General features: G+C 38.6%; 2 protein-coding genes across 3 annotated transcripts in view; one reads left to right on the top strand and one right to left on the bottom strand.

Annotated features, from left to right (window-relative positions):
- Positions 1 to 203: 203 nt before the first annotated feature.
- LOC102225496 (fatty acid-binding protein, intestinal-like) lies at positions 204 to 1,893 on the top strand. Its single transcript, XM_005813397.3, has 4 exons — positions 204 to 331; positions 516 to 688; positions 827 to 934; positions 1,505 to 1,893. Exons 1-4 carry the CDS (start codon positions 265 to 267, stop codon positions 1,553 to 1,555), a joined length of 399 nt encoding a protein of 132 aa, XP_005813454.1. The 5' UTR covers positions 204 to 264; the 3' UTR covers positions 1,556 to 1,893.
- Positions 1,894 to 8,495: 6,602 nt separating this feature from the next.
- Positions 8,496 to 24,196, bottom strand: part of rbpms (RNA binding protein with multiple splicing) — a 46,830-nt gene continuing 31,129 nt past the window's right edge. Inside the window, exons 6-9 of one of the 2 annotated variants that reach the window (XM_005813400.2) lie at positions 23,085 to 23,212; positions 19,929 to 19,992; positions 11,648 to 11,765; positions 8,496 to 10,612 (exon numbers count right to left, since the gene is read on the bottom strand). In XM_005813400.2, coding sequence (XP_005813457.1) covers positions 19,930 to 19,992; positions 23,085 to 23,212 — 191 coding nt within the window. In that variant the 3' untranslated portion in view covers positions 8,496 to 10,612; positions 11,648 to 11,765; position 19,929. Of the gene's footprint in view, positions 10,613 to 11,647; positions 11,766 to 19,922; positions 19,993 to 23,084; positions 23,213 to 24,196 lie in introns of both variants that reach the window. The other variant, XM_023346182.1, reaches the window with a different exon arrangement.

Genomic DNA, 24,196 nt, shown 5'->3' with positions numbered 1-24,196 from the left:
CAGAAGGGAGGGGCCCTCTGCTCATTTATGAGCCCTTCCTCGAGGTCGCGCAGCAATCACCCTACATTTCAATGGCCACATCAGCAGACAGATAATCAGTGAGATAAAGGACAGCATCCTCCATGCCAGCTCGGTGAGGGTGAGAGTGGAGGGTGGGAGTTGACAGCGACATGGGGATGGGGTGGGTATAAATGAGGGCCAGTGGGCATTCTCAGTCACACGGTTGTCCCCAGTGCCTTGTAACCAGCAGAGACGCTTGCAGCCATGGCTTTCAATGGGACCTGGAAGATTGACCGCAATGAAAACTACGACAAGTTCATGGAGCAGCTGGGTGAGTCGGTCAAATCAGGCGCAACCTGAAGGCACTTTAGGCTGCATAACTGTTCTGTTTATTTTTTATTTTTTAATGCTGTGGCCTGTGTGAGGGTTAAGACGATAAGATGCACTGAACGTTCAACAGGTTTACTACTTGACTTATTTTGAATTTGAAAACATGCATTTTGAACATCCTCCAGGTGTCAACGTGGTGAAACGCAAGCTGGGTGAGCACGACAACCTGAAGCTCACTTTTGAGCAAAATGGGGACAAGTTTCACATCAAAGAGTCCAGCACGTTCCGCACCAAAGAGATCGACTTCACCCTGGGCGTTCAGTTTGACTACTCTATGGCTGATGGAACCGACCTCGTAGTGAGTGCCAACAAATGGCTTAAATGCAACAAAATCAACAGGAAAATAATAATAAAAAAGAAACATAACAGGCTTAAAATCCTTATAGAGGTTTTAAAATTAATCTCTTTCTGTTTTCTTCTATTTTTTTTTTACCAGGGCACATGGGTGCTAGAGGGTGATACGCTGAAAGGGACTTTCAACAGGAAAGATAACAACAAGCTCCTGATCACCACAAGATCACTGGTTGGAGGAGAGCTTGTGCAGGTCAGTGCCACTCATGAATCTGAAGTGAAAGATGGAGCCGCACTGCTGCATTTGCAAACTAAACTGCTGTTTATTTTCCCCAAGAAAACCGGATTTCCAAATTTCATGCTTGCACATTGCCCACCATAATGGGGGTCATTTAAAAGTTTTCCCGCGGCTCCCCTTTGCACTTGTTTGCAGGTTGTCAAGAATCGGCCTACTTTTAAATTAGATGCACCGCTTTCTGAAAACCGAAAAAGTTGCATTCAAGAATTTCTGCTGAAGTTTTTGCTTAAAATATTTAATAAATGGTATCTTTGAAGGTTGCCAGAACCAAGCAATCTTATCCTCTCTTTCTTGAGAAAGAAACCTTGAAGTGTTGTGTTTTAGATACGCCCATCATAGCAAACCACTAAGTCTGGAAAAACAACTTTATCATCTGCTTATAGAAAATGGGAAGATCGGCTTGTGTATAAAACTTTTTTTATACAACAGTTTTTATACAGCTGTCTGTATAACATAAATTTCATGACTGCAATTTTTGCCATGCAATATCTCTATTCACCTGAACTTTATCTCTATTATCTGCAGAGTTACAGCTATGAAGGCGTGGACGCAAAACGAATTTTCAAGAAGCAGTAACCAGGATCCAGCTGTTTATACTTGTACTTTTATATAGCTCACACAACTTTCTTTTCATCTTAACATTAGAGAACAACCAACCCTAAGGTGTATTCTCAACTCATTCATTTTATCTACCTGAAAATGTTTTTATATATATGTACAAATGCTTTTGGGGATGAATCATTGTAAAGGTGCTGTACTGCCAATACTTGAGTGAAACAATAAACAGAAAGGTGTTGCCCCCTGACTTGACAACTGATGACCTTGACAGACACATTTTGTACTCCGTGTCCAGTTCTCAGGCCAGGTCAGGAAGTCTAAATAAAGGGAGCTAAAAGAGCTGTTCCAACTGCAAAGCGTCCCTTTCTTTATTCTCAATTATCTCAATTACTGTGAATGACATCCAGCTGAGCTCAGAAGAAAACACAACTAGGACAGAATCTCAGCGCCAGTTTGAAGTCTTAGACGAAACAATAAAAGATTTATGGTTCTTCATGGCCTAAAGCAACCCAAGCTGGATGTGCTGGTTTCATTTGACAACAGAAATGTTCAATAAATCTTTACACATGCCACTTTTTTCCCATTAACTGAGAAACTTTTGTGGGCTTTCAAAAATAAAGCTAGCCAATGACCCCTGGTAACGCTTGACGTCATCAAGATAAAAGGAAGATAAAAAACCAGAGGATGGTGATGAAACTATCGTGTTTACATACAACATAAGGCTGTTGAGATATCTTTCATACAACTTAACCGACATACTGTTCAAAACCTTAAAAGACAAGAAAGTTAATCTGCCATTAGGTTGAAGGAAAAACAGCCCAATCTGCTGTAATGTTTACTCACCGCATTGCAATGTTTGCCTTTTTAGCTCTTTGCTTTAAATTTGAGGTAATCCGTGTGGATTGCATCATAGGGGAGTGACCTAAACTTGCAAGTCCCATGCCAATTATGATAGCGAGCTGTTATTGTTACTAAGCACAAAGATCACATCTTCATAATTACACTTTTATGAGCATCTCAGTGTTTTTATGTTTATGATAGGGAGGATAGAGGAACTAATATTGCATTATTACCACACTCCAGAGTCTGATTTGAGGTGACTCACCCAGTGAGTAGAATGACTGTGGTGTGATGTTATTGCGATATCATGTGTTTGTCTGTAAGGAAAAAAGTGCTCTTTTAAAACTGAGGGCTTTTTTATCACATGAAGCTTTAGTGGTGATACATGAAACAATGCCGCTCATTCTGTGGGTAAAAAAAAAAAAAAGCAACAACTATGTTTTCTTTTGGTCATGAGAAAGCAAAAATAAAATGACTCAATATGCAATAAGCACTGTTGACCACAAGAGGGCAAAGTGTGCTCATTTCATATCAATTTTGCGATTCAAACACAGAATATAGCGTCATGGTGAAAAGATTTAGTAGTGACACACTTACGCTTCTCTGAGGATTGTTCAGATTAGTTTTGGGCGGCTAAGTAGTCAGATTGAAAAGAGCGTAACATATTTATCTTATGACATATTTTGACTTGACTGAGTGTCCAGTGTCTCCTCACGCAGACTGTCTGTGCCACCAGTGCAGGGCTTGGTCAACATTAGCAGGAATTTGAACACGGATCTTTTCCACCATGATTTTGATACACAAAGGGAAGATCCTTGATGTCTTTTTTTCTCTGGCTTTGAAAAACCTCAAGGCTCGATACCCAGCATGCCAAATGGACCGGCAGAACTTATAAAGAAGAGATTTGAGAACAATGAGTTCTGACTCTTACCAGAAATCTGTAGTGTTTGTCAATAAAGCCTTTAAAAATGCTCTATATATTTGAATAGTGCTTCGAACTAGTCAGAACACAAAGAAATTGATACATAAATGAAAGGGTTGAGCAATGAGATCACAAAATGTGCTTCTCATTCAAAACGTCCGATAATGACAGTTGTCGGACGTTTTGGGTGAATTATTGCATCAAGAAAACATGGCGTGGAGATCAGCCTGTGGTCCAGGTGGATTTGTAGCTTTCTGCATCACTGGTTTTAGTGTCTCTCCTCCCTTTAATGCTACATCAAGGGTACTGCCTTCATCTTAACATAACATTGCTTTACTAAAAATACTTTCTGTTGCCCTTGTGCAGTTTGGTGAGAAACTGGATTTTTGTTTTTTTTTAATAAGCTTTCATGTAGGAGTCTCTGAGCTTACATTTTTCAGTTCAATAACTGAAATTGGGTTTTTCATTTACATTTTAATTTATTAACATCATCATCCAAATACATCTGACAACTGACAGGCTGTAATGGTACGATCATCCCTACGTACAGCATCGATCCATCACAGCTCGCGCCCTGAGTGCCAACATCAATCATGGCGGGTGAGTCTGCCACATGTTGAGCTGACCGGGCAGAGGGAGTGATCAATTATAGGAGGCACCTTAACATTGTCTGAAACTCTCTTGCTAAAAAAAAAAATGACACTTAGTTAGTCTAAATGTTTCAGGAACTGGATATATGTGAGCAGTTTGACGCCTCTATAATGCTTTTCTTGTCGCCGTAATTAGTGCGTCACCATTGTTGGTGTTGCACTTCGTAGATGGAGTCTGTAATTCCCTAAGATAACCAATGAGGGGCGCTGCTGGACTCCTGAATTTCCATTGAACAGGTTCTCTGGATTTATGATGTCATTCTGAGTCAAGCTATCATGTGATACTCACCATGTTTACACAGACACACACACACACACACACTCACTGTATGCTTGCTGGATATCAGTGTAGATTATTAATAAAATATCTTTGTGTAATTATCTGGAATCTGGTGAAGCAGACTGGAACAGCATGGAATCTGTGGGAAAAGGGAAAGTCGTGGGAGACTTTAGTGTTTTGATTGCTGAGGAACTGAGGGCCCTTAGGCCCACTGCAGGGAGCTGGAAGCTGCGGCTGAGTGCGGAGCGGGAGGCAAACAACAGAAGGTGGACGGAGGAAAAGACAGAACAGGCGTAGATTTAGAGGGCAACCTTTTTCTCCTTCACTCATTTTCAGTTTGTTTAACAAAGGCAGAGAAACCGTCAGTGTGGGAGGGAGAGTCAGAGGTTGCCCGGCGCCACATTTTGACCAATCCGCGTTCAGATACTGACTGCGCAGAGACGCATCCAAGCTGTGAAACGATGACTTAGAAGTTAGTCAGTGATGAGTACAGTGTCCAAGCCCCGTCAAGTCTCGTGCATTTTAGCTGTAAGTCTCTGGAGCTACTCTGTGGCACAGATTATCAGCTTCTGTTTGACTATGTAACAATGGCAGAAACTTGTTACAGTGAGAACTGCTGGCTGAAGCATGCAGATAATACCAACAAGCAAAGAAAACAAGGGTGCAAAATACTAAAACAGTATTAAAACAAAACTATTATCTAAGTAGGAGAAGTTATTTTATTCTCTTGCAAAGCAGCAGAAGGCTATTTATTCTATACAGTATGTGAAAAATGACATACATTTCGAGTCTGCTTTGGTGTTTCTTCTAATCTATTAGATTTTAAGGACATTTTATCTCCATAACATCTTCAGGTGACCACACAGAGGCAATCCAAAACTGAAATTTTCTTATGTTACGCTTGACATCATTGTGATGCTGAAAATGAAATAATTTCAGTTTGTGCCAAATCTGACCGGTATTTGGCACTTATGATTTCATGCATTTTGAGGAAAAATTTAGTACTATCAAAGAAACTATAGCATTATGCTATTATTCTACCTCACCTGTGTTTCACTTTTTGTTTGCTCTTTGAATTCAGATTTAAATTTATTCATTTTAAACAAGGACAGTATATGACAATATCCAAATGCTAAATATTTGTAAATGATCCAGATTTTAGAGAAAAACTCATTTTCATCTGCCTGTATCTTGGCAGGTCCATGTTGATACACATATTGCAGGTAAGAGGTGTTTTTACAGCCCAAGTCCACACCTCAGACTCATTTTGTGCTCCTCAAACCATTACCACATTGCTTTTTAGTTTCAGGAAGGGTGAGTTATCCTACTGTAAGAGGCCACAGTGATCAGAGGACACAATTTCCATGACAGAGTGAAGCTTGGATGTCAGATTACCATCCAAGTGAGTTGTAGGACACAAGGTTACTCCGAAAAGCACTACCCAAAGTTTCACGCTCCCTCAGCTGACTTGCCTTCGCACCTCGTGTCATTTGTTCCTGAGGCAAGTGGTGGACACACATTCCCATTGACAATGCTTTCAGTAATGCGTAGCAGTCAGTATGGGGATCCTGATTAGTGACAACTTTCAACCAGCTTTAACATCTTCAACAATTTGAGCTGTATTAACATATTCTTTGGATATGACTCCATGGGTCAAGCCTCTTCTACTAGCCAAGGCCGCTCACAGAGTCCATTGCTTCCTCCTTTGACCACTTTGACTTGGACTCAGAATTTTCTGTTGGAGCAGCAATTTTAAAAACCCTTAAACACTCAGTCATCACAGTTTTGGCTCTTGGCAAGCTTAAGACATTAACATGGCTAAGTTAATTTCTTCACTGTTAATTCACGTGTCAGATTGAACGAGTCAGTGTGACCGTTTTTATTTCTTTGTGATGTTCAACAGGTGACACAAGTGATTTGTGACTAGCATGAACAAATCGCAACATATGATTGATATATATACAGTACAGACCAAAAGTTTGGACACACCTTTTAATTCAATGAGTTTCCTTTATTTTCATGACTTTTGACATTGTAGATTCACACTGAAGGCATCAAAACTATGAATAACACATGTGGAAATATGCACTAAACAAAAAAGTGTAAAACAACTGAAAATACCCCTTATATTCTAGTTTCTTCAAAGTAGCAACCTTTTGCTGTGATTACTGCTTTGCACACACTCTGCATTTTCTTGATGAGCTTCAAGAGGTAGTCACCTGGAATGGTTTTCACTTCATAGCTGTGCCCTGTCAGGTTAATAAGTGGGATTTCTTGCCTTATAAATAGTCATGAAAATAAAGAAAACCCATTGAATTAGAAAGGTGTGTCCAAACTTTTGGTCTGTACTGTATATATATATATATATATATATATATATATATATATATATATATATATATATATATATATATATATATATATATAGATATATATCTATATATATATATATATATATATATATATATATATATATATATATATATATATATATAGATATATATCTATATATATATATATATATATATATATTTGCAGTGATCCAATATTTATCAGTAAATACTGGTACAGGAAATACACAAACAACCCAGACAGCAATTTTGACCAATAAGTGCTGCTTTTCCGTTTCTCCTTGGTATGTGCCTTTTGTTTGACATTCCTCTTGGAAGATAAGACACTTTAAAGGCATCGCAAACAAGTCTTTAATGAACTCCTTAAAGGGGAGGAACGTCGCTCTAATGTGTTGCAAGTTGGGTTTTATGATTGCATGCATCCACATGAATATTCCTCTCTCTTCACAAGACACTTTTATCCACCACTTTTCTCCTCCGTGACAACGTGTGACCGCCCCTCAGATGTGTGCTAGTGTGTGTGCGCCATGTGAGAAGCTGCTATATGCTGCCTGACAGATGAGAGCTGAGACAGTATGGAGGGAAAGTAAATTGGCTTTGGCCTCTGTCTCAGGTGTAGCCAGCTCCTGGGTTTGCCAGGCTATTCTTATAGAGGGCAGGGAGAGGTCTCCAGCTCCCCCGGTACAAAAACCACTTTATAGTATCCCACATCATGTTTTGATGGCCCCCAAGGAGTGGAGGGTGGGGGTGTTATCCGATGACAAGTGTGAAAGAGGGAAAATGGAAATGGCACCATGTGCAGGTGGATTTCTAAATGGTCAAACGGTGTCCTCTAATTTTCTCTAGCAGGCCTTCTTCTCTTTTGTGTTCATTTATTTCTGTTTGCAGTCTGAACAGTAACATCTTTTACTAGAGACCACATGAGATATATTGAATCAGTAGTTTTACAAATTTGTATTCAGGGGTTTTGTGAGTGATTTAAACATAATAGTGTTTTAGGAGGGAAGTTGGGAATAAACAAGACACTAATTCTGCAAGAAAAATTGAAGCTGGGCATGTATTGTTGTATTTTTGGCTGGCATGTCAGACAAAGGTTTTCCCATTATCTCTAATGTCCACCGATAAAAGAAATATCAGCAACAAGCAAAAGAGAAAAAAAGCTTCTTCTTTTTTTTTGCCATACTAGGAACTTTTGTTTAAATATTATCTAAACAGGCAACAAAACTGCATAATCAATCATTACAAACATTAAGCTTTCTTTCAGTTTTAATTGTGACAAGCTTTTGTCACTTCATTAAAACGTGATTCATTAAAATGTATCACGTTTAATTTTGTTTGCTTTGAATTTGGAGTCATTCATCCAGCTGTGAGATTTTTATTTCTTCTTTTACTACACAGTTCTTTAAGTGTGTGACATTTTGCCCTTTTAGTCTCATTTTTTTAATGGAGAACCTTTCCACTACTACACTATAATGTGCTATTTTTGTACTTTTCAGTAGCAAAAGCGCCTGATTAAGGGGCAACAGTTACTTTCTAACATTACGTTGTGCGTCTTATCAAATACATCTAAATGTATTTTTTTTTAATTCACTACGTGAACAAAAACAAGTCGGAATATTAAAAAAATTTTTCCACACTTGCTTGATTTTAATTCATTTTGTGATGTCATCAATAAATAATCAAATCAAAATAAGTACTTTTGTATTGAGTGGGTTTTTTTGTACAATCCTGAAGGGGAAATCCACCCAGCAGTGATTTTTTTATTTCGGACTACATTTGTTAGAGGGGAAATAAAACTATCTTAAAGTGAAAACATTCACGATGCCTTCAACTATGTATATCCTCTCTTTTAACAAAGAGTCTGATAATTCTTTTTTTTACCTAATTTTATGATAAATAAATATTAGTCACGACAGCAGCTTTAATCTCAATCTTTAATGGCAGATTTACCCAAATGTCTTCATTTAACATATTCATAAAAACGGCTCCATTTGATCACCTTTTTTTTGTGTGTGTGTGTTTCAAACCAACAAATTTCTGCAACTCACTGAGGTCAAATTCCTCCTCACAGTGGCTAAAGTACATAAATATCAACAGCACTGTAAGCATTAAGAAAAAGAACAAACATGCCGTGAACATGCACAACACACAGTTACACACACTGAACCAAGCAAAGAAATATCTGTCATTAACAGAGGGGTCGTCTCATCAACCTCCAGGAAATTTATGTACCATAAGGCTGGAAAAACATGAAAAGATCTATTTGTTCTCCGACTTTCACAGTGAATTATAGGAGTATTCACATATCAAACACAGACTGTTCCAATCAGACAGCTACAAACCAAAAGAAGCAAATGATTATACAATTGAACTTACAATAATACTTACAGTGAATCATACAATAGGCATCTTCTATGATCTTTTAAAAGAAAAAGAAAAACACACTTTTTTTTATAAATACTTGTTCTAATAAATTTGGCTCCACACTTGGTTTAAAATTGTAAAAGCAAGAAAAAAAGAAAAGGTCTTCATGTACTCAGGTGATATGGTCCACCGTTATATGATGCATATTATTATTCAACATGAAGAAACACTGAGAAATGTACATGACTCAACTCGTCCTAGATTATCTTAAATATCTGGGTTTAAAGATTACAGGGAGTATTGTTTACTTCTTACAGCATTTCAGTGTTTTTTTTTTTTCTTTAGCGCCACATCTGTATCAGAAAAGTACAAGAATCGAGTACAAGCGCTTGATATTTGTACAAATGGGACGAGGATCATAATTTTGTCATTAAAAATGTCACAGAAACATGATCAGTTCATGATATGTTGCACAGCATATGTTATTGCAGAAAGACACCAGATTCGAAATTATCCCCCCCCCCCCTCATCTCGATCATTAATATGCAAATACAAACTCGACAAAAGCTAGTTGAATCACGCAGGCTTCCTAAAAATAGACAAAAGAGACAAATCGCTTAAAGTGAAAATTCTTTCAGATGCTGAAGGACTCTTTGGAGTGACACCAAGAGGGACATGCAGCAAAAATAATATCTTACTTCATAAGAAATATCAGACCGAGGACTACAAAGCAGTGAGACATTGAATTCTAAATAGCACACCAGTGTAAGAAAAGAAAAAAAAGCCTTTGGTCTTTTTGTTTCTCTGTACTTATCTATTGTCCTCTTGCTACAAAATGAAGGAGCAGATTTCTAATAATAGTGGAGTTGAGTTTGCCAGTCGTCGTCGTCTCTGGGGTCACTTTTTTACTTTCCCCGGCGATGGCTTTAATCCTGTCGATGCCTCCACTGGCACATCTGATTATGACAGCCTACAGCGCAAAAAAAAGGGGGACTTCTGATTTAACTTGGCTCAATGAAAAAAAAAAAAAGAAAAAGGAAAAATTAGCAAACCAAAATCTACAGATTGTTGTGTAGAAAAGACAAGGAGGCAAACTGATATGACTGCTTTGGTATGGAAGGACAACTTGTAATTTTATAAATGGCACAAAACACCAAAAAAGGGCAAAAATCAAGGTATGACAATTTCTCATACACAACATGAACCGATCAAAACATTTCAACATTGTCTTGATTACAAAAATACTTTTTTGTACTTCTTTAAAATATCTAAAAATGTACAGCATTGTCGTTTTTTATTTTTTTATTTTTTTTTGCAAAGTCATGCTTCGACATGTATTTATTATAATAACATTGATATGAATGATATACAGAATAGTAATAATTCTAGTATTATAACAACATTACTCAAAAGCACTTTGGCCACACTTCCATGGATCTCCTCCTGTGGTCTTTCCGTGCGCGACGCCATCGGAAAACACGGACCATTTCCATCGCACGAGTCAGAGGAGGTGTAGCCAAAGCGCTGCCTCTAAAAGCTCGAGTATGTAACAGTATAAAAAAATCTAATAGAGTTGCAAAGACTTCGGGAAGAGGTTCGGGACGGGTGCTTGATGTGCGATGGAGGCTGGGGTCTAGTATGTCCTGAAGCCCATAAGGCTGCTGCTGCCTAAGGGAGAAAAATACAAAAGGAAGAAAAAGAAGATAAGACTGTACAGGATCCTGCACATTGCAGCTTAAACACTAATGAAAACACAAGAGGACCATGCAGAGCTGAATGACACACACAGATTCTAAAAAAACCCCATGAAATCTTGTATAAAGACACATGCCCTCAAGTCCCGTCTTGGATTCCCCCTCAATCTCTAATATTCGTAATATCTGCAAAACCACACAAACTTTCATCTGAAAAATAGTCACAGTATAAAGATAGAAACATTTCTATAAAATCTAGGCAGTGATTTGGAGAAAATACTCACACCCCTTGAATCGCTGTCCTGCTCCAAACGCAGTCTTCAACGTACTTTATTGGGATTTTTTTTCTAAAACAAAATAGCTTAGACTGCATGTAGAGCCTCCGTGAACGTCGTTTTTTCAGCCTTGCCACAATTTCTCAATGGCATTTAGGTCTAAACTTTGACTAGGCCATTCTGCTATATGTAAATTATCCTATTGTGGCTCTGCCTGTATGCTTAGGATGGTGTATCTTCTAACAGATTTTCTACCAGGATTGTCCAGTCTTTGCCTCCATCCACCTCCCTTCCGTGTCTCTGCTGAAAATCAGCTTCCCCACAACATGAAGATGCCACCATCATGTCTGCCTATGGGCACATTGTGCTTTTTTCTGCCACAAACTTTTTCTTTCTGTGTAGCCCAAAAGTCTGAGCAGACATCCTGAAAGAGAATGTACTTTCCTCTAACTATGACTGCATCTGGTTCTGAAAAAAAATGTTTTATACACAAAAAAGCTGCTCAGATGAAAGCTGACACAGTGTTAAAAATGTCTTAGTGGTTAGGTTTGAGCCAGCAGATGTATGCGGAGGTGTGTCACTTTTTATCTTTTTCACACACACACACAAAATCTTACACTGTGTGACAGAACAGACACAAACTGCTTTGGTGGACACTTTGGTGGGTAGGTGGGATCTACACCTTGCTGCCTAGCTGTCCTCTCCTGTTGGAATCAGCGGAGGAAAAAACTCACCGACGGTGCGCTGCTGCAGGATCTGGAAGCAGGTCATTCCTCCTAATTTCTAAAAGGAAAAGAGGCAAACAGCAAAGCCCGTCACAGCCGGCCACGGCCACCATCACACATCAGGAACCTAAGGATGCAAAGAAAACCCAACATGTCCAATTAGTCACCCGAGGACGAGACATATGACTTTTGAGTGCAGATGTTTGACACACACAAAGAAATCAGAAGGAGATTTTTAACTTGACTGATGACCAGCTGGTAGAAAATTCAATGAATATTTCATTCCCAAGCGTTACCATGGTGCACCTACAAAAAACACTTCTTTTGTATAGAAGTCATTACTGCAGGAAGCACGCTGAGTACTTCAGTAAAGAAAGAGTTTAAATAGAATATAGAAGGACATGCAGTATATTAAAGAAGCTATTTAAAAAGAAAATTTATTTTCAACAAAATGTGTAGACATGTCTGTGATTCACTGAGGCTCCAGGAGAGCAAGACTTTCAGCAAATAACAGGAAGGTTCTCCTCTGTTCTATCCTGTTGTGGATAAAACCTGTCTGTGATCCTGCTGATTTGAAAATGTTGGCAAACTCAGAAATAAGTCAGAGTTAAAGAAAAGATTGCCTAGGGAACAAAGAGGCTGCTGTTTTTGTAATTCCAGCTGCACCAACTGTACCAGTTGATATTGTAAGACCATAAACAGCTTGAAATGTGAACAACATAATCAGTTTGTTGTTTTAAATCAAATTGTAAAGCAGCTGCCCACTGCAGAGGGCAAAATCAATATTTGGCAGTGCAAAAACCAGAACCTCAAAGTTGGTCAGAAAATTCAGATTTCTATTTGTGGTAGGGTTCATTTAAAGGTGGGGAAAAAACAACAACTTGTTTGGTCGTACTTTAAACCACTTGTAGCAGTTATGACACTTTGGTCTGACTAAATAGATCTTCCTGATTAAAAATGTCCAAAGTAAGACTCAAAAAGTATTAAATGTACCAGAACCTTTGTTTGATATGCAAAGTTTGATAAATAGACTAAAGGAATTTGGCTTTCTTGCTAGAGGAGTTTTACTCAACATCCTGGATACACTCAACTGTTTTCCCAGAAAATGAAATCTCTCCTCTGATTAGTATACTGATGTTGACCTTTAATGTCACTGGCCCCTCCTTTCGTTTTTCTACAAATCTTTCAAGCCCAAACTTGAACTGTGACACACAGGATGTCTCAAGTACTTATGTCAAGCTTTTCCAAGACTATCTGTACCTTCCACAACATCCCACCACCAGCGGATCGTAAAGAAAGGTCAGACTTCCTCGCCAGATGCACCTCTAAAAATAGACCTCTCTCTGAGACTCTGGTAACTTGAGTTCAGAGGAGTTTTGGGCCACTCTCTGGAACAATAAACAACTAGAAAGTCATCCGTAATCTTATGAGAAAGAAAGAGACTGGCAGACTGACACAGTCAGAGAGAACAGACTTGGAAACTGCTTCTTGAGAACAATGTTTTTTGTTTTAAGGAAGTAAGGATGCTTGAACTAACTGATGCCCCATTGCGCGTTCAATCAGGGATGAGGGAATCGATGCGTTATACAGCCGCTTGGCTAACCTGACGGGACGCTTGCTTCCACATCACCCTATTTGTTCTGGCTGAGACGCCAAGGTTAAAGACTGGGTTGATCATTGAACATGTCTGCACAGATTAAGGACAGGTTTAGTGAATTTTAGGCTTAATATGTTACATCCAATATCTTGGTTCTGCTGCATAATGTGAGATAGGTAAACAAGCAGTGTTTGAGAGAGCAGGGGTGTGATTGGGTTTCTCATGAATGCATGAGCTGTTTCATTTTTGTAACGTAGCGAATTTTCTCGCTTGTTATCACCGATTGTCGGTTGTGTGCTGTGACTAAAAGGTACAGAGGACTTGTTAAATCATCTAATAAGAGCGAAATTCCAACAAGTAACTGATTTCAACCATGGTAATGGAAACAATTGTCTTGATTCTTTTGTTAGACATAGTATAGTTTTAGATTTATGTCAAAAAAAGCATTCAAGCATGAAGTTTTGGTAGCTTGTTAAGCCGGGCTACGCATAAGTTTGTTAACACAATGCCAAAGCACAAAAAACATCAGCAAGTGAAGTTAAAGTTTAAAAAGATTGTGAACAGAAATATTCACAAAAGGTCTGAGCAAATATGGCTTACAAGGGTTACCCAGTAGAAACACCTTTCTAACAAAAAAAAGTGTGATGCTGTAGGACATATTTAGTACGTTTCCTCACTCTGTTTCTTTCTCCTATTGCTCTCCATCTGAGCATTACTTGAAGTTATTGCTGCCATTAGCTTTATGTTCTCATTTTGTCATTTCAAAGAAGTTACATCAAGCCAGATGTTTCTGTTTAGCAAAAAAGCCTTCCTGGAAGGGGAACCCAGCTGAGCTATTGCTAACAATAACATTACTTTCATGTTCTATCGATGACACGTATAGTCACCTTTCTCTCACCTTGTCTTTGTTCTAGATAAAGCCACTGAAGGGGATATTGCTGTTTTTCACCCAATTGATTTCAGAGTTTATATACATTGCTATAAAACCACTGAAGGAGCTACAAACTTAACTTTTAAAGTTTTCTTTAACATAGAAAATTCTTCTGGATCAGTGGTACTGTGCTTTTTTTGTTGGTCTGCTCTGTTTTCTCAAACCCAAACTTGGTTGTGGCAGATGGACTCTCATACTAAACCTGGTTCTGCTGGAGGTTTCTTTCTGTTAAAAGGGAGTTTTCCTTTCCCAGGGAAAAACCGTCTGTCCTGAGCTGTGTTTACATCCCAACAATTGCTGCTGGGGAGGTGGGTGGTGGTGAATGCAGCTGCTGACATGCAGCTCCTGAGACCTGATGCAGCTACAGTGTATGCCTCTGTGTGTTTGTGTGACTGTGTGTCAGCAGGGGATGGAGGAATAAAGTCCCACTTCCTTATTAGAAAGGGCCCCAGCTGGCCCAAAGCTCTCCTTCAATTGGAGTTAGTCCAACATCGCACAGGAACCACTGGTTTTGTCAGGCTATTGGCCAAAAACCTCCTCAGGGCAGACAGCCAGACAACACACACGCACACGCACACACACATATATATATATTGGTCTCTCACAGGGTCACAGACAAGCCTGCATGATAGGGGTTCGCACTCCCCCCTAGCATGTCTTGTCAGATGGAAAATACGGATTACCTTTCCCTGCAGTTCACCATGCATTAACGTCCACTGTTAGGTTGTCTTTGGAGCGAGCTCTTTGCCAGAGCATGAATGTCAAATACAATTCAGCTTCATGAGCTTTCAGATGAATGAAGCGACTCTGAGTATCCAGGGGGGTATTACAACACAAAGCTAAAAACTTAATCAGCTTCGAAAAGTCAGTGGCTTTCTGTTTGAACTTGCAAGCAGTAGTAAATGTACTTCTCAGAAAGGCTCTTCCCTCTAGAGGCCAGGTGATTAGGACAGCTCACGGTTAAAGATCCCACACACCAGCGCGGTTCCAGCTGCCTGCATTCTCTGTCTGTGAGTCGCCCCCACTTAGTGAGACGCCAAGACAACCGCTGACCCACAACAAGCCTCTCCAGACTGCTGACTTCTAGGCAAGCTTCACCTTCCTGAAACACCAACATTCAACATTTGTAATTAATTACAGGCTTTTGCTTTTCCAAGACAACTCCCACAACATTACACAGCAGTACAACAAACAACGCAGTGCCTTACATAAGTATTTACGCCACTTGAGCGTTTTCACATTTTGTGACCTTTTAACCACTAATTTAAATGTATTGTGTTAGGATTTTATGCAAAAGGTAGCTCATATGTGCAGAGCAGAAGGAAAATAAAGCATGGTTTATAGCTAAATATTTTTGGACGGTATACAGCGCCGTTTATCCTCCTGTCAAGCCGGACACAAAAACAACGAATTGTTTGCAAAGCTGCAACATATCAGGGTCAAACCGAGCAGGAAGGTTAACTAAACAACGAGCTCTCTGGTGGTAAAAACATAAACCTCATTCAGCTTCAGTATGACAGCATGATGACAGGGGATGTATTGTTATATTATTTACTAGGTGTGTAAAATAATCCACAGACCATCTAGTTCTACAATAATCATTCTAGCCTTTATCCAGTTTTTTGGATTTACCCAGACAAAATGTTCTGTCAGGGTAAATTTTAAATTTAAACAAAGTGAAGAAAAAAAACTGCAATGAATCTCCATTAAAAAGCACATATCTGCAATTTCTGTCTCCACTTTGATACAATAGTAGTGAGGTAAAAAAAAAAGATAGTTTGTTTCCAGGGAATTTTCTCTCCACTTCTTTCCTTAGTGGAAAGAAATTTCAAAGATCTGACGTCTCTGGGGGTTTAAAGGAAAAAAAAAAACAGTTTCTGCCTGCTGCTTCGGGACAATGGCTTTGTGTTGCAAAGGACATAATTGTTGTTTCCCCCTAACTGAGCAGTTATTGGCACCTCTTTTAAGGATGTGTCAAAAGTCTTAGGAGAATTTCAGCCAAGATTACATTGGAATACAAAAAAAAAATCTTGCCTTGATTCTCACAACATTCACTCAGTTGGAGAAAAATTGTGCGTTGAGAAGAAAAATGCAACTGAAAAATTGTTGTAATTTTCTACATTGCTTTTAAAAACTTAATCAAGAGTATATGGTTATTTAATTTGTATTAATGTGCTATGTACATGAAATGATACAGAAGCCCCTTTTTAAGAACCGGTCTTCAAATTGTGAAAGCCAAGCAATCATGGCATTAAACATTAAAGTTAGGCAATTGCGTAACTACTGCATAGAAATTGGGGCAATCCTAAACTTAAACATGTCACAGTCTGTGACAAATAAAATGTTTAAAACAACTGTAATGGTAACAAACGAGGCTGGACGAAGGTCAAAGTTTATATATACTTCACAAACAGTGAGGAGAATGATAAGGGAGGGAAAACAATCTTAAAAACCCATAATTAGAGAACTGAAGAAAGGAAAATTATCTTAGGATTACAGAATCTTCAGAATCCTTACACGCTGTCATGAGGGGGATTTTTCCTATATATGTTTTAGTCATATCACCCTAAAAATTAACTTTATGCTAACAAACATTCCAGGTACATTTGATATAAAACATTATAAAAGGTGTCAAAAAGCTCCTCATAGCCACAGGTAAGCAGGGTGGAGGATCTGTGGGGTCACTGGCTTGTTTCTCTTTCAACGGTTTTGGTAACTACCAGGACATTTTTAATTGTCCTGGGGTGCCCATTAGTATGACCGATGCTGTAGATCTAAATCCTGAATAAAAGTCCAGCAGCACAAACAAAAGACAAACAAACAAAGTCCTTATTTCATAATTGGAATATGTGTTTCTCCTCCATGCTACACAGTCAGGGTTGCTGCCTGGTGAATGTTTCTGCAGCAAATGTTTGTAATTATCACAGTAATCTTGACTGGATATGCTGGCTCTCCATCACCCTTCTCTGCAGGCCGGATGTAGGGAAGTTGAATCACCGACAGGGTTAATATCCACTGGGGCACAGTGACTGGTCAAACGACTTCCTCCTGGTTTGATAGGAGTAATTATTTCCTCCAAACCCCTCCCTTTTCCACTCCCTTCCCTCAATGGAGATTAAATCCAAAACATCACGAAAGCTTTTATTCTTTAGGCAACACCTTTAAAGCTCTTAGAAATAAACAGATAATGAAAAAAGGGTAAGAAGGAGACAGGGGAGACTAGCGCCAATCAACAGCTTGATGAATGTTAGCCTCCTTACTCCTGCCACCTCCCATCGACTCCCTAAGGGGGGGACCGAGGAGAACATGTCTCTTCCTGTCTCGAGACACTGGAGGGAGGTGACAGAGAGACTGGCGCCGTGTGCGTGCACACATATACACAAACTATCTGGGGGGATTTGCAATGTTTTGCTTTCTGGTTTCTTGTTTTCTTTTTTTTTTTCTTCCTTCTTTTCCTGCAAACACAAAAGCGGAGTGCAGACGCAGCCGATGCAGCTGACTTATCTAAGTACTTGTTGGAAATGCTCCTAGAACCACGCACCGATCCCCTAAACTAATTTGGGTGTAATTTACTTTAAATAAAGCCCCACAATAAATGTTTTTAATAAAGACTCGTAAAAATGGAGCTTCCAGCAGCTCCCAAGTACCAAAGCACTTGACGGAGCGTACGGAGCGTTTACGACCATTCTGATCGCGTCCTCCGTCTCTCTATATCTGCTCAGTCCCTTTTATAATTCTCCAAAGAGTAGTTTGTTAGAATCGGAAACGCCAACGTGAGGTTCTAAATTAAAAAATGTATTTCATCCTGACAGGGTTTGATAAAGTGACGAATAAGTCCTAATATCTGCTGTTTGGTCGCAACAAAATTCAGTGTTTATAATGGTTATTGCAGCCATATTGTGGGCATGGTAATCTTTCCCTCACACAGAGGTGAGATAAATTTTAAATGCCCTTACACTGGGCATGCCAATGTTGCAACAATATCTCAGGATCTCCTGCTAGCAAAATATTCAATACATATAGCATCAATGAATAACCAGTGAATTATGAATAAATGTACTTTGTGTGCTGCAATCAAATCAAAAACAACAGAAAGCAAATAATCTAGATTGATGTTAATAATAGGGAAATGCATATTCAAACTAATATGAATATTTTTCTCTGAGAAAAAGTAGACCTAGGGGTTGGTACAAATGTGTAAAATGAATACATTTTCAATTTATATATAGAGTGCACCTATTAAGACAAATAGAAAAAGTTTCATGCAAAAAAACCACTTCCAACTATTTAAAAAAAAATTTTTAAACTTTAAAACGGGTCAATTTGACCCGGAACATAACAGGAGGGTTAAATAACAACAAGTGGTTGACTTCATAAATCTTTTAAGTCCTATTATTTTTAAAGCTTTACATTAGCAGGTTCTTCCTTAATTTTTTTTTTTTTTTGCTATTTTAAATATTGTCACTGAAAATTTCTTTTGAAATACTGTGATATAATTTTGACTCCATATTGCCCATTTTGTAGAAACACCTTTCTGACACTGAAAATAGTTTGGAGGCTTCTTTACTCAGTAAACACTTACACACCAAAGAGTGTTGCTGTCAACCCAACCTGGTGTTGTTAAGAGATCTGATTTTTCTGATTCAAAAGAGGCCGTTAATGGTCAGGGTCAATCAAGCTAACAATCATCCGATTCTCATCCAGTCGATGTCTCAGTGCATCTGTGGTAAGAATACTTCCAAGATTCCCAAGGAACTGATCTAAACAGGAAGGAGAAAGCCAGAACCACCACCTTGATAATTCAACATTTCCCACAGATTCCGTCTTAGTCATTAACTTTTTTCAAATCTACCAAACACAGACCGAAGTTGGAAATTCCCCGTTCTGTTTGATCATCTGTGACTGGGTGAGAAGCAACTAAACTATAACAACCATCAACTCCGGAGAGGAAAAAGGGAAGCGGGGAAAAAAAAGACATAATGTTTACTATTTTCACCAAGTGGAGCTGCAATACAAATGTGAAAAACACCCTTCTGAAAGTGTTCAGTCCTACTAAAGCAGAACACTTGAGTAAAGGTACTAAGTGACTTTCACAACCAGTCTGTACTTATGCTCCCAATCAAAGGAGAGTCTATTAGCATTTTAGTCATATTTGCTGATCCCTTTTCAGTCTGCTTAATCAAACCATCTGCGCTGACACTCTCATTGCAAATTCTGTTTGACTCGCTGCTTTTGATGCCCAAGATCAACCATAACATCAATGAGAAGAGTCGACCCTGTGCAACCATGTGACCTGAGCGAGAGAGAGGCAATGAGGGGTGTGTGTGTGTGCGTGTGAAAATAATGGAGTTCCCCTTCAGATTGCGCCTTTCATCTCTGATGATGATGCGTGAGTAGTGGCTGAGGTTTGATTGACCCACCGGCCGTTACACTCCCATGTTCTCTGCTGGCGACTCACATGTTTGTGTTTGAAGTCAACCAGCAGATATGAGACCAATTAGCCGGTTAGTTTAGGGAGTTGGCAGGATGGACATTTTTCATCTGAGGTCTAAGTGCAAAAATACAAAAAAAAAAAAAACAACAAAACTGAGTTGTAGTAACATTCTGAGAAATTCTTCGTGTCTGTTTAGGAATGTTTCACCACCTGTTTAAACAAAGTGTCATAACATTTACTGTAGAGCTCCTTACAATGTACATTTCTTCATTGCATCAGGGTAAAGCAGGGTCAGACAATGTGTGTGAATGCTATTACTTACACATACTTCAGCAGAACTGTCTGGACTTCCATCCCTGAGGAGTCCCATCTGCAGGAGGGAGCCAACGAATCTAAACACACACAATCTCACATTAACGCAAGTCTTGAAATTAACTTTATTGTGGCGCTCAGACACCAGTTGTTAGTGTATGAAAAGCTTCCAACTGTTTGTCATGAAGCAATTTTACAATTGATATGTATATTTCATTTATAATGGGGAACCTGGTAATATGTGTAAAAGTCATTTTGACTAACCAATTGTTTGTAAAGCTGAGTTCAATTTCACCAGCCACGCCTAATTCTGATTGCTTAAACAGAACCTGTCTGACGGCATGAAGTAGGCTAAACTATCCTAGCAAAACATCTAAAGAAATTCATGAACAAATTAGGAGCAAGGCATTAAGATTTATTAGTCTGGAATAATAACATAGCTAAGGGTTTGGGACTCCAGCAAATCACAGCCAGAGCCATAATCCATAAATGTAGAAAATATGACAGAGGCATAAACCTGAGAAGTGGCTGTTTGGACAAAAAAATACTTTAAGAGAATCTCAGTGACTCATCAAGCAGGTTAAAGAATAACCCAGAACCACATCTAAAACACTCTTTGTTTCAGCTGAGGCCAGTGTTCAAGATTTAATTATAAGAAAGAGAGAATGGGGGAAAAAATGGCGTCCATGTGAGAGTCCTAAAGCCAAAACCACTGCTGACCAAAAAGAGCATAAAGGCCCGCGTCTCACCTGTACCAAAAATTGACTGATGGGGAAAATATTCTAAGAATAACAAGAAAGAAAGTGGAGCCTTTTGAAGGCGAGTGTCTTATCTGACACAGGGGAGATGATTTCAGCATGCCAGCCTCTGCATAGAGGCAGAGAGTCTGTTGCTGCAGACGCCGCCAGGGGAGGCACGCCTAGTTATTAGGTTTAAGGGGCAATTACCTTTTCACCTACTGCAAGGCCATGTTGCTTTGCATGGCATCTTTCTGTTAATAAATGAGAAAATACTCTAAAAACAATTTTGTACTCAGCTTTTTTTTCCTTACAATAAAACTTGTTTAATGATCTGAAACATTTAAATGTGACAAGAAAAAAGCCCCCCAAAAAATCTGTAAGAAGGTCAATACTTCTTCACATACTGTAACTGGATGATACACACCCACCTGATTTTATTTCATGTCAGGATTCATTGTTCTGCTTTTGTGCTCCGTTACTTTTGCTCCAGTTAGGTTGCTGACTCCATCCGGCCTAAAAACACCTCTTAGCATCCAATAACCCTGATGACATCAGCTGATTAGCAGTGGAGCCAGGAAGGTGAGCTCATGTTAACATGATTTATATTTGATTCTTCTGCCCGGTGTGTGTGCGTGTGTGTGTGTGTGTGGGTGCGCCTGCCCTTTCTGACTTTATATCAGCACCTACCCCTGGTCAGAGGAAGCTCTAACAAGCCTATCACTGACCACAACCCCCTACTGAAATCACAGAGCCAGATTCTCTTTGTGTCAGCATGTGTGCACATCCACGGCACGCATATGGAAAAATGCCAGCTAGGCAGATTCAGCGTGGGCTCATTTTAAATTCTGACTTCATCTGAGCTTCAGTGAGTGTCTTTCTCAAGGTGGGCAGGGCCTTATGCCTAAAAGACACAAGTGTCCGCATTATGAATGGAAATATATTCTATATGCCCTCTCTAGCAGATTTGAACAACACTGCATGACCCAATTAAAACATTTCAAGCAATACTTCAAATACTAAGAAATCAGATCAAGCCTGCAGACCAGTCTGACACTGAGGTTGCATTAGTGGGTCAACCTGAACCTAACAGGATTCATGAGAAGAATTTCAAAAGATCAATATTAAAACTCTCATGTGAGCTCACAGTTTGAGCTGAGTGGATTTCAAGACCTTGATGAACTGGACCAAACAGGGTTTAATTAAAGAGGGAGATTAAGGTAAAAAATAATGATGCAAATATAAATTAAAAACGGATTTTTGTTTTTTTCACAGGAATCGTATGTATTCTCTTCAGTTGTATATGTGACTTTTTAAACCTATTAAAACATTTCATAGTTTAGGATTTATTTTTATTTTGTATATGAGTCTGAATAAAAAAAACGTTCATTGCAGTTGAGTTTACGCTTTGTAAAAAGCATCTTTTGATTATTTTGACAAAACAATCTGCAAATATACCCTGATAAGAGCTTTTAAGACTTTTTCTTTATATATATATATATATATTTATTTAAATGTTGAAATTATTTCAGGAATTCATAGTTAAATCAATTCCTGAAAGTTCAAAAGGTCTAGTTTTCTAAAGGAAGTCTAAAAAAGAGCTCTTCATTTTTCCAAATCTCTAAAAAAAATGAAATTACTTCTCTACCAGACTCACACTCAGTTTAATTAAATTGTTGTTCTCGTTAGAAGACCAAAGATAGGCCATTATCCAACAAATGCTGTTATTAAATAAATATTAATATTTTCCATAATGTAATAATATGAACTGTCAACATCACTCATAAAATAAACCCTGAGATCTGATTGGTTGACCTAATGTAAGCGAGGACCAATCACCTTGTCTATAGCTGTTAGCCACATCCACTTGCTCTGGCAATCAAAACTAACAGATAAAAATAAATCCAAGGCTATGAAATAATTAAGTAAATAGTTTGCAAAATTTAATGATCGTTTTACTCAAGTAATTATGTACATTGAAATTATTGGAATTCTTGGAATATTTATTTTTATTCATCTACTAATTTATTTGAAATAGTTTTTTCCAATTTTATTTAAGTTACAAGACATAAATACTGGACTGTGGCATTTTTGGCCATCTCTGGCGATGCAGCCTCACTGTTCTTAAAAACCCACTTGAATACAAAAATATTGACTTAAATGTTGACGAAGATTTTAGATATATTAGAATGTCCATTATTCAACATGAGGATGTATGGATCCCACTAAGAAAAATATACCATTTTGAACAAAATTAAGTTTTTTTTTCTCCCCCAAAATAAGCTAATATTTCTGCAAAGCTTCAATTAACAAAACGACTAAGTGACGAGCGTCTGTGAAATGGAACAGCGAGTGTTTTTTGGTCTCAGCAGTAGGTGAGGGAGCAGTGGTGATGATGGTGATAGCAAACGTTTAGGATGGGATTTTCAGATTACCTGAGCGTGGAGCGAGGAGGGATAGGTGAAAGCGGGTGGAAGGGCCGGCGACAGCTCTGCCGGGTACAGCGGGTATGACGCCCACACATCTGGGCTGCTGGGATATAGAGCAGGCACTGTGAGCTCATCTGTGGAAAGAAGAAGAGGAGGAGTGGAGTGAGGAAAGTGATAACGTGGATGGGTGGGTGGATAGAGAGACAGGGTGGAGGTGGTGGTGATGGTGGTGATTGTGGAGGTGCGCACTAGGGGGAGTTTTTAGTTTGTGAAGGTGATTCCTCTTATTTCATTACCTTGAACACTCAGTGAGTCCACACATCATACATTTGTCCCAGTACTGTTTAGTGAAACCTTAACAACTTAAAACATGAACTGCGAGCCTGTAAAGCTTTGGATTCCTCCTTGTGTTGGAGTAGCTGGCATTGTCGTGTGTACATACACTGCTGTTTGAATAAAATAAAGACTGTAACTGTAGGAAATGTATAATGAAACAAAGTGTGATCGATCAGAGGACAGTTCCAAAGCTTGCTCTGCATTGCTGACATTTTCCATAAGCCTCCACAATCAAAAGTCAGATCTAGGAATGATGATCCACAAAACTTAACTTTGTTCTAGCTATAACTTTAAAAATCATTCAAGTTTTCTCGTTGTTTTCCTCAGTATTAAGGTTAACTTTAACTCGCAAGCCAAGCTCATTGCTAATGCACTTCTAAATACTTTTGCACCCTGGTAAACGATGTACAGTATTATGGGTGCAAAAGAATTTATTAGGTTCAAAATTCAAAAAATAAAAGAAAGCTATTGATACATTTATGCTGGAGGCAGCCATGTTGGATTTTTGGGTCAGTTTCAGGCTGCCATGTAACCTCAGACTTTCTAAATGAGAAAATCAGAAATTGAAGCTCAAACAGATAAAAGCAGCATGTTAAAATGGGTGAATGGAAAGAAGTTGAATACTCATATTCCTTGTCAGTACATTACAACTTCTTGCACTAATCTACTAAAGTTTTGCTTATTTTAACATTTGTTTTATTTATTTTTTTTAGTTTGGGACTCTTCTAACATATCTTAGGTACCACAAGTACACTAACTATTGAAAATAAGCATATTTTGTT

This window comes from Xiphophorus maculatus, chromosome 14 (genome assembly GCF_002775205.1).
Source record: "Xiphophorus maculatus strain JP 163 A chromosome 14, X_maculatus-5.0-male, whole genome shotgun sequence".
Lineage (NCBI taxonomy): Eukaryota > Metazoa > Chordata > Actinopteri > Cyprinodontiformes > Poeciliidae > Xiphophorus > Xiphophorus maculatus.
Note: the sequence above shows the minus strand (reverse complement) of the source record. Positions and strands in the feature narration are given on the sequence as shown.